This window comes from Symphalangus syndactylus, chromosome 5 (genome assembly GCF_028878055.3).
Source record: "Symphalangus syndactylus isolate Jambi chromosome 5, NHGRI_mSymSyn1-v2.1_pri, whole genome shotgun sequence".
NCBI lineage: Eukaryota > Metazoa > Chordata > Mammalia > Primates > Hylobatidae > Symphalangus > Symphalangus syndactylus.
Window position 1 is genome coordinate 150159084 of NC_072427.2, and position 11245 is coordinate 150170328.

Below are 11245 nucleotides of genomic sequence, written 5' to 3' on the forward strand. Positions count from 1 at the left end.
AACTCCCAAGGCAGGCAAGCCAGCAAGCTCAGAATCCTCAAACATGAGGGCAGCCACGTCACATTGCCCTCGGATGGGACCTTTATAAGAAGCCATAGTGGCTATGGCAGCGAGCTGAGGGTGAAGACAGCAATCTGGCCCGCGCCAAGACCCATAACAAGACATGTCATAAATGCTCTTTAGGTGGAGTGAAGGCCAATGGAGACCCACAAGGGCAGGGGAGCTGGCTTCTTCCAACTACAAGGCCTCCTGTCTCCTCTACCTTAAAGAAGGACAGGAAAGCAGAAACACACCCATGGGAGATTAAAAGGTACCCCCACCTGCAAAGGGGGCCGTGAAGGTGACTGGGGAACAGAATGTATGCTGAGGATGAGGACCAGGACAGTGGAAGTTTGAAAGCCATTGGAACAGTGTAGGAAAACTCTGGGCCAGGGTCTGGCTTGTGATTTCTGTCCCTTCTGCTAAGTAGAAGACCCTGCATTCGTCCCAAGGAAGAAGGCATGAGCAGGTGCATGAGGAAAACTCAAGTGGAGTGTCAACCACTGAGAATGTTGAAATGGGAGAGGGAGATCAGTGGCAGTACTGAGGAAGGGCTCCATGGAAAGACGTTCCACGTATATACGCTACACACATAGAGAATATATAGCACCGTGTGTGTGTATATGAGTATATGTATAAGCGTGTATATATGTGCCTGTACATACGTGTGTATATATGTGTTTGTGTGTGCATATGTGTGTATACATGTGCATGTGTATATTTATGTTTGTGTATATATACGTGTGTGTATATGTGGCTTTGTGTGCGTATATATGTGTGTATATATGTGTATGTGTGTGTATTTGTGTATGTATGTGTATGTATGTATATATATTTATGTGTGTATATATGTATGTGTGTATATGCCTATGTGTGTGTGTGTGCGTGTGTGTGCACTTTCAGAGACCCATAGGGAACAAAAGCACAGGACGCCTGCTGCTGCTCCATCAGAGACAAGCTGGCATGTAAACAGAAGTCTATATACACATTTAGGAGCTATGGCTTCATTCTCTCTTCTTGCCCAATAACAGTTAGACCCTCACTGCATTCCATTCTGTTCTATCTCCCCTGAAGAGGATGAAACACACATTACCGTGTGCCCTTAAATACATCACAACCCCTGTGAGCTTCAGTTTTCTTATCTGCCAAAGAAAAAAACAAAGCCTAGCCTACCTACCTCATTTCATCGCTGAAGGATGATAATAACAGGTGACATTGTACATTTAAACACTATACATACATTAATTTATTTAATCCTCAAAACAACCGTATCAGATTGGTACTATTATTATCCTCCATTTGACAGAGAAAGAAACTGAGGCCACAGAACTGTTTCATAACTTGCCTGATGTTACCCAGCGAAGGAGGGATTTGAGCCGCGACGATCTGGCTCCAGCAACTATGCTCTTAACCCCTTTGTTAAATAGCACGATGTCTGAAAGCACTGAACGTGTTTGAAAATGTTCTGTAAATGAATGGCGCCATTCTTATTCTCGCTGGGACTATTCCCACTGGGAAGGATGCAACGCAAGGTCAGGATTCCCTGGGTGAGGATAAATCCTGCAGCCTCAGATCTGCAGCCCCACTAGCCAGGTACCACGCTTCCAGTGGCAAGTCCTCCCCGCCCCTCCCAGCTGCAGGACTGTCTTCCTATGTTCTTTTTCAAAGCAGTGTCTCCGCTGCCAAGAGCAGGTTTGTCTGTCTCCTGGAGACAGCGGTTGTCAAGCCCTGAGAGAACAGCAAGCATGTCAAAAATAGCAGCGCCAGCAGACTGCGTGGCTGCAATTTCCTTTTGAAATGTCGGCTTTGCTCTCACCAAAGAGCCAGGGTCTGTCTGCGCTCCTTGCAGCCTGCAGCAGAAGCTGCTTAAGATTCCAAAATGTTTTCTAGGAGGAGGTAAAGTGTATCGGCTGAGGCTCGTGACCGAGGAATGAGGAATTCTCTTTAGAGTAACAATGATGAGGTTGGAGTTGGATTTAAAAAAAAAAAAAAATTGTAATAAATCCCATCAGGGCTAGTCCCCAAACAGGTCAAGTGATAGCCAAGGTCAGACCAGTGTGAATGATACTTCCTGTCGGCTAGGAACCTTGCCTCTTGTGTTCTGAAAACTAGGGAGTTTCTCTCCTGGCGTTACTGTGCACCTTCAAACACAGCAGCTGCTTTGATAACCCCTCAAAGGCCGTGGCTGATAGATTTCCACTCCCCCTTTGGGGTACCAGGTGAAGCCAGAGGATGAGAACCAAGAAGACCAAGAGGCAGGGTGAACTACTTTCTCAAGTTCAGAACATGAAAACCACGACCATCTCTCACCCCACAGAGACCTCAAGGCCAGCACAGAAAAGTGGTTCATCAGGAGACCTGGCAAGACGAGAGGCTAAGAGCCCATCTGTCTTTCTTCCCCACGGCCTATGTCTGGGAAGATCCCTCTCTCTGCCAACTGCCAAGCTCCAGACCTTATTCTGCCATGAGCTATCTGTGCAACCCGAGGCAAAATATGAAGTGGGACGGAGAGAGGAACTCCTACCACCTAGTAAATGGAATTCTTTTCCTCCCCTAAGTGACTGTGACAAGGTAGGACTGGAGCACATTTTCCTCCCCACTTCCTTCCCATGGCAATAACACACAGTCAAAACCCACGTGAGCCAGGATGGCAGCTCCAGCCAGATTGTCCTGGAAGGACCACGCTCTCTGGGAATCTATCTTGGAATGTATGTTGAGTTGCAGGCAGATAGAGATGCCGCTGCAAGCAAGGGCTCAGCCAGTGGAGAGGAGAAATGACAAGCCACAGGACTGGCTGGTGCATCTGAGGAAAGCACCAAGGGGAGGGAAGGGAGGGTCCAGTGGGCACAAGGCAAAGCGGGCCAAGAGGAGATCAGAGTCTGGGAGAGAATCATTGAAAGGCTCAGTAAGACAAATGAAGGCCGTTACCGCCCACTTCTTTTGTTTACCGGAAGCACCAAAGACTGCTGGGACCTCATCATAGGGCTGTTAAGCATCAATAACCACTGTAGAGGGAGTGTAGGGAGGGAGCCAGGGAAAATAAAACCTTTATGTACCCACACAAAAAAATTTTCAAAAAATTTGAAAATAAAATAATAACCATAGTAGATAAGTAAATAAAATCTTGGGCCCCATGCAATCTCTTAAGGAATTCTGAGCTTACAGGTGCAGGGATTTGGTGGGGTTTTTGGTTTGTGGGAACTTTTCTTGGAATTTTTTTCTTTTTGCCAGCAAAGTGTAAGTTCCCTGGGCAAGCTCAAGGCCATAGTCCTATATAATGAATAATGTTCAACATATATATCATAGTTCAATGCATGCTAATTATGCCCTGCACTTACCCAAAAAATGGCATGACATATCTTTAGAGGAAAAAAAAGAAAAAAGAAAAAACCATGTAACTCTTACAATTTGATGTCAAAATGAAGCACACACAGACACACACATACACACACACACACACACACACACACACCAGTTCGTGGTATTGTGCATGAATAGCAACGATCAACTGCATATAAACTCTAAAGTGTCCCCATGTGGCAGAAGAAAAAAACTGCCATTCTATTCTAGATATTGTCTGGTCCATTTTTAGACATGCTAAGCTTCTAGATTTATAGGACCAAACCGTTCTCCCAGCTCAGATGGAAAACTCCCAGATTATTAGACTCACTGCTTTCTTTTTTTTTTTTTTCACAATTCAATGATTTTGGGGTGCGATTTTTAGAGTTGTATGATTATTACCACAGTCCTGCTTTAGAGCATTTCTATTACACCCCAAAACTTATCTGGGGCCAATTATAATAGCACAACCTTCAACCCCCTGGGGGCCCCCCAGGTTGTCCTGATGTCCTGCTGCAGGTGGGACTTAGCCCGTGCTCTAAGACTTCTGGCAAGGAGTCCATCAATTCTCCTTGCGGACTGCCTGGTGAATCTTAATCCTCCTTGTCAAGGAGTGTTCCCTGCACCTTGCACCACTGAGATTTATGTCCTTTCCTTTTGTTTTGCCTTCAGTACCGGAGAGAGACAGCCAGATACTAACAAAACCTTCAAGTGAATTAAGGGCAGTTCTAAGGCCATCCCCGATTTAAGGCTTTTTCCAGGCTAACTCCAACCTTATGCCTGCCTCCTAAGCCCTCTTTTCTCTGTTTATTTGACATTTCTACCGTTCCTCTGTCTTTGACCTCTCTGCCAGCCTCCTAAGCTTGGAAACTCTGAGGTGGTCCAGGGCTACTCAGCAGAGGATTTGTCTGCGACTTCTCAGGGTCATTCTCTCCCTCCCAGCCTGCCTTCTCTCATTTATGCTTGCAGGTTCAGGAAATTTCTGGGAGACATTTTTCTGAGCCCATGGCAGTCTCATCTTGCTTGGCACATTCAGGACTTGCCCCCACAGAGGTGAGCATGGTAGGAAAGAGTGGCAGAGTGAGAAGTCAGGAAAAAGTGGAATACTCCGGCTGCAGACAGACCTTAGCAAGCACAGCTGTCCTAGAGTTCAATGTGCGACCTCGACGTCAACACTCTAGGTGCTCCCGGCCACTGAAAAGGTGGAGAGAGGGAGAAAGATAGGCAGGAAGACACACATAGAAGGAAGAAGACGGTAAAACAACAGAGGGGGAAAACCAGAAGGAAAAAAACTAGAGAAAGGGGAAAAAAAGGCAGAGACAGTAAGAATGAAAAGAAGGAAAGGGAAAAATGCACAGAAAAAGAGATAATTTTTTAAAGGGGCCAGCAGCATCAAGGGGACAGAAACAGAGAAAAAGGAAACTGAAGTCAATGGAATCAAAGAGAAATACACAGAAAAAGCGAGGCAGCCCCTGAGGGAAGGGGAATGAAAACCCTGCATCTCTCCAGATGCACGCGCTTCCCCACCTTCTCTCTCTCCCCACCCCGTTCTAATTTAGCCTGCAGGACTGAGCCAAAAACGAAACTCCCCTCCAGCAGAACCTACCTCACCTGCACAGACGGCGAGCTGTCCCTCCTCACTCCTTGGGGACGAATATCCCGCATCTCAGGCTGAGGCTGGCAGTTCCAGAAGCCCTCTGGGAGCTCTTTCCGGCTTGAGTCAGGTGTAGTGATGGCTTGGACCCTTCCTGTGAATCACCACCCCAGCTGTCCAGGCAACACAGAGTGCATATTCTCTTGGTGCTCAAGGCACAAAGTCCAGATAAAGAGGCTCAGGGTCAGAGAGGGATCACTTGACAAAATTCTTCACAGAAACTAGGTCGAGCTACAGCCTCTCAGTTTCTCTTCGATGTCTTAAGAAGAAAGATCTTTGAGATTCCTCCCAGGAGCTAGATAGACTATTCCTGGGGAGGAAGAAGTTGCAATCCTCCGCCTCTCGTGGAGCTGGGAAGAGCGTGCCTCTGCGGAGACAGAAACTCCAAGATATCTAAGACTATGATCACACCTGGTGAGGCCCAGCCTGGCTGTCACTCCAAGGAGAAGTTGTCCCCTCTAAGGGCTCCCCTCGACAGCTTGAAAAAATTAATACTGACGTTGGTTTAACCGGTTGCTTAACATTCAGATTTCTGAAGAATCAGGAGTAACATGAGGCAGCTTCAATGACTGGGTGGGGAAACTAGAAAGAACAGTCCAGACAGGAAGCTTTGAGGCCCTGCTTCCTCCACATTTTCCAAAGTCCCACATCCGTGCCCTGGCTCTTCCAGCCCCTAAGCCACGATGTGGGAGGTGCTCCCATTTGAGAAGCTGGGAAGATGTAGTCCCCTGGTCTCCCTTGATGCCCAAAGCAGAAGATAGAGAGAACAGTCTGGAAGGTTGCTACGGCAACCAGAGTCCCTGGTGAGCTGGGCTCTCCACAAACCCTTTCAGGCGTGCTCTGACTTGAAAACGAAATGCTTTCTCAGGGATGGTGATGAGGGTGATTACATACACATATACAGAGATACATGCATACAGGTCTCAACTTTTACCCTCGGCTGGGAGCTTCCCTTCTGCCTCTGGAATGGACTTTTCTCTTCTTTGCCCAGAGAGCCAGCAGCAATGGGAGAGATTTGGAAAACTAGCACTTTCTGACCTCAGAGCAGGTTTTTGCATCATAAACATCTCTATCTTCTACTGTGTTTCAGGTTTGGAGAAGCCAAGCTCCCAGTCAAGGTGACCTCCAGCCATGGAAGGATCCCCCTGAACATATCTAAAGAGAACCCTCCTTTCTGAAGGGTAAGAAGAAAGGCTGAGGGGCTCAGTCCAAGAGGCCAAGGAGGGATTTAGGGAGCCAGTGGTCCATAATGGCCTATTCTTAGGCTTTGGATCCAAAGCAGGAACTCTGGGGGAAGGCCTTGCCTATGGGGGTATGGGGAGAACTAAAAATCAAATCCATGACTAAGATTCACACATTTGCATAGCAATGTCCCCAGCTTCCCAGACATTCCCCATGAGGTAGGGAGGGGAAGACAGTAATGTTCCCATTTAATGGGTGGGTAAACTGAGGCACAAAGAGGGACTGTGGACCCAAGTTACCCTGTAAAGTTATGGCAAGATCGAGATTTAGATCTGGCAGTCACAGAAGCCACACTGCCTCTCAAGCAAACCCTCATAAGGCTGTCCTCTTGTAAGGTGCTCTTCGAGAGAATAATTAAAAAAAAAAATTATCATCAAAGAGTCTGAAAGCATAGATATAAAATTAAAAACAAGTTAACAGTCCTTTCAGTTTCAGAACTGCACCCAAAAGATCTCAGAACAGTATACATCACAGTTTATCAAAGGCAAAAAACAAATGGCAATGTTACTGAGAGATAAAAGAGGGGAGGTGGGCAGGTGGATAGACGGCAGTGGTCTCACAATGGAAGAAAATGGCTTAGATTGAGTGGGAACGCCACCACGTCACCTTACCAGTGAGAGCAGGTCAAATGCAGCTCCAAGGGAAGAGCAGGCAAGTGTTTGCTTGACTCAGCAAAAAAGCCTCTTAGACTGAGGCTGTTGGCAAAGAAATAATGCTTGTTCCTTATTCTAAACCACATATTTCACGCCCATAAAATGGGAAGAAACCCATGCTGCCATCCAATGTGTGCTTTTACCTGTCTAGGGCTTTAAGCTGGAGTTTGCTTGAGGAAGCCTTCAACAGCAATCCTAAATCAAATTCCCAGGAAGCAAGGTAGAGGGCTAGAGAAAATTTGGGGAAAATGAAGGAGAAAAGGCTGCCATCTGCAACACGATTCCTCTGCCCCTTTGAGAAAACAGTATCTGTTTAAGTGGCACCTTGCTTCAGACTATGATCAAGCCAGTTGCTTGACTCTACTCAGACATTCCTCCTGGCTCTGTGGTTCCCTCTCTCCAATTCTTCTGCTCAGGAAGGCACTTGCACAAAGAGTATTTGGCTCTGAGAAGGAACCTTCCTGGAAGCTAGAGAGTCAGGGGATCAGAGTGGGGAGGGCTAAATGTAGACCAAACACCAGTGCCTCTTGTGCTGGGGCACACTTTGAAAAATCCATTGGCCCCTTTGGTCCTGGACTAACCCCTGTGTCCTCCAAGCGGTAAAGTTTGATTGTATTTTCTCTAATTCCATCCAAGTTTAGAAACGAATAACGTATTTTGAGGCTGGGCAAATAAAGACTCTACCAAGGGTCATCTGCAGGATGACCAGTGGGTGTTACAGGGCACTGGAATAACAGCAAGTTGAGTACTGCTTCTGTCCTCCAGCTTCTTCCATTTACCAAGTGACCTGAAGCTAGGAAACGCACATGACCCAAAGCAAAGAACACTAAGGAGGGAGCGAAGACTCAGATATGGCTGGTTTCCATCCTGTTGACATTGCTGTTCCTTGAGATATTATAAGTCCCAGACATGAAAAATCAGTCTTGAGGGAAGGTCAGACATAAATGTATATCTCATCCATATGACAGAAGCTGGGCATGATTGGGTGGCACCGCTGGAATTTCAAAAATGTCACTTAGATGGATTAACCTTGAATGCTGCAGGGATTAAGCAACAAGGTTGATAGTCCAGGTATTTGGTCCTGGATGCCAGGTAGTGGGTGTAGGGGAGAGAGTCAAGAAGTCAACTGAAGCTTGAGTGAGTAGTGGAAACGAGAGGGAAGCCTAAGAGACTGTCAGCTCAGTGCTCCCCTCCTGCAGGCCCTGCCTCCATGGGTCAGACCTCCGTGAGCATTCTTTTCTCTGCATAGGCCCGATGTGGCGTAGGAAGGTAGCTGGGTCTCCGTTCCCGGTTAGCCTCGGGGAAGTCAGGCTTGCCAAGTCCGTTGTCAGTTGCCCTCAGGTCCGGCGCAGGCTGCCCACAAGTGACGTGGGTATACTGGCCTTGCTCCTCCTGCTCCGTCTCCCGGTGGTAGAAGTAGTTGAAGTTGGAGACGATGACGGGCACAGGCAGGGCAATGGTGAGGACCCCAGCGATGGCACACAGCGAGCCCACGATCTTGCCCCCCACAGTCATGGGGTACATGTCCCCGTAACCTACCGTGGTCATTGTAACCACTGCCCACCAGAAGGCATCCGGGATGCTGGGGAAAAGCGAATCGTCATCGTCAGCCTCTGCGAAGTAGACGGCACTGGAGAAGAGGATGACCCCGATAAAGAGGAAGAAGATGAGCAGCCCCAGCTCCCTCATGGAGGCCTGCAAGGTCTTGCCCAGGATCTGCAGCCCCTTGGAGTGGCGGGAGAGCTTGAAGATGCGGAACACCCGGACCAGGCGGATGACTCTGAGGATGGCCAGGGACATGGCCTGCTGCCCATTCTGGCTGCCTCCTCCACTGGCTGGTTGCTGCTCCTGCTGCTGCACCAGCTCAGTGCCCAGGGTGATGAAGTAGGGGAAGATAGCCACCAAGTCAATGATGTTCATGATGTTCCGGAAGAAGGCCGGCTTGCTAGGGCAGGCGGAGAAGCGCACCAGGAGCTCAAAAGTGAACCAGACAATGCAAAGGGTCTCCACCAGAAAGAAGGGGTCTGTAAAGAAGGAGCCCCCAAGAGTACTGAGTGAGGACGAGCCCCCGGTCCCCATTTCCCCAGGGGAGATGCCATGATGAAATGTGTAGGAATCGTCTTCATCCTCCTCTTCCTCCTGACTCCCCCTGGAAACTGGGGAGACTCGACTCACACCACCATTGTTTCCACCTCGACCATCTACACGGAACTGGGGTAAGGTCTCCAGGCAAAAGATGACGATGGAGATGAGAATGACCAACACGGAGACGATGGCGATGCCCCTGGCCGGCCCCGAGCTCTCTGGGTACTCGAAGAGCAGCCACACCTGGCGCTGGAAGGGCTGGGAGGGCAGCGGCTTCTCGTCCTCGCCACCTTCGGGCAGGCAGCCCTCGTCCTCCCGGAAGGCCGCCAGGGCCTCGTCCCCCAGCTGGTAGAAGCGGATCTCCTCCAGGAAAATGTCCAGGGGCACGTTGACCGGCCTCCGCAGGCGGCCCCCAGACTGGTAGTAGTAGAGGATGGCGTCGAAGCTGGGCCGGTTGCGGTCGAAGAAGTACTCGTTCCTCAGGGGGTCGAAGAAGCGGACTCGGCGGCCAGGGTCTCCGAGCAGCGTGTCCGGAAACAGCGACAGGGTGCGCAATTGTGTCTCAAAGCGCAGCCCGGAGATATTGATCACCAGCCGCTCGCTACTACAGCAGCCCCCGCCCCCGCCGGCCTCCGGGAAGTCTCCCGCATCCTGTTGCTCCCCCTCCGGCCCACGGACCTCCCCCGGCGCCGCCAGCGTAAGGGATTTCTCCGATCTCATGCCCCCTCGGAGGTGCGCTCCCTGCCACTAGGACGGCGCCCACGACACAATCTCTGGAGCGCGGCACCCGCTCCCCAGCTCCCGGCTGCGCCCTCTTTAGGGTGGGGCTCGCGCTCCTCCCGGTTCGCGGTCTGACCTGGCCGTTGGGTCCGTGAGCCCTAAAGCCCTGGTCCCTGCAAGGCTGGGTCTGGGGAGGTGACCTGGGCGCTGGGGATTTGGCTCTGCGCTTCCCGTTACCCGCGTCCCGGTGCTAGAGCTTACTGGGATGCCCGGAACCGCACACAGGCGCGTGTGAAACTGGCTGCCCGAAAAGACGCGTGGCTTCGCCCCCAGCGGTGCCTGAGACCCGGCTCCCGGACGCAGAGGTCCGCCCTCCAGCCGGGCTAGCTCTTCCCAGTTCCCACTGCGCTCCTTCAGCCGCTCCGGACCCCCGGCTGCCGCTGGTACCGAAGCGCCAGATGCGCCTCCCTCCGGCTCGGCAAAGACTCCTGGCGGGGCTCGGCCTCCGCCCTGCGTCCACCGCGGGGCTGGGTCCGGCCAAGGTCGCGGTTCCGGCCGCCACAGCCGCCACCTCCTCCCTAGGAGCCGCGCCGCAGGCCTCGCAGAGGGCCCTGGGCTGCCCCGGCGCCCGAGCGCGGGGACCCACCTCCCCACGGCTCAAGGCTTCGCTGCCGCCGCCGCAGCTGCAGCGGCTCGGCTCTCCGGTCTGCCCTTCCTTCCCAACACACACTCTCCAAGTGACGTGGCAGGCCCCGCCTGCTGCCCCCTCCCACCCCACTCCCACATCACACCCCTCGCCCAGCCAGGGGCTGCCGCGAGCCAGGGCGCCATGGAAATAGACGCACACTTGCCTCACCAGTAAGCTTTCCCGCGCTCTCCTGGCACGCCTCTCGCTTTCACACGTTCACATTCGCGCCCACCTCCACAAGCGCCGGCACCCTGATACCACACCCCCTTTTCTCATTTCGATTTACCGAGTTGACCTGCGCAGTGTATTTCATCAATAAGAAGACACACCCCGCCCCACCACATAATACGGAGCACTGTGCATCCACTCAAACAGAAATCTAAAGAAAACATTAAATCATACATTCTTCTGTCTTTAGGAAGACCCGTTTGCCAACCTCTCCAATATCTACAGGAAAAAAAAAAAAATAGAGAAAGTATTTTTGAGATGCCTTGAGAGCTTCCAATTTGAATTCCAATATAATTCTCCCTCTACCTTTGCAAGCCTGGGAGGGCGAGGCTGCAACTCTCCTAGAATTGCAAAAGGATGGGAGAGAAAGGGTGGCAAGTCCATCAATGCCTTTCCCATCAGAAGACTTCCAGGGGAGTCCTGAGAGCCTGAGGCAACAACCCCAGTGAGGAAGGACCCAGAAGATGCAAGCACCTCAGAGATACCTCAGCCCAGGGCGCACTGCACCCTGGGGATCCTTTGCTCCCAGCCACCCCGGAGGATGCATCTGGAATTTCTGCTTATTGGGTGGCCAAAGAAAAGGGAGAAGAGGGTGAG

The 11245-nt window shown here is 50.9% G+C and overlaps 1 protein-coding gene across 3 annotated transcripts in view; it reads right to left on the reverse strand.

Moving 5' to 3' along the window:
- The window catches only part of KCNA6 (potassium voltage-gated channel subfamily A member 6), a 41491-nt gene extending 30933 nt beyond the window's left edge, over positions 1-10558 (reverse strand). For 2 of the 3 annotated variants that reach the window (XM_055281025.2, XM_063639810.1), the window contains exon 1: positions 4990-10558. In XM_055281025.2, the coding sequence (XP_055137000.1) occupies positions 8143-9732 (1590 nt within the window). In that variant the 5' untranslated portion in view covers positions 9733-10558 and the 3' untranslated portion in view covers positions 4990-8142. Of the gene's footprint in view, positions 1-4984 lie in introns of all 3 variants that reach the window. The other variant, XM_055281026.2, reaches the window with a different exon arrangement.
- Between the last annotated feature and the right edge of the window lie 687 nt (positions 10559-11245).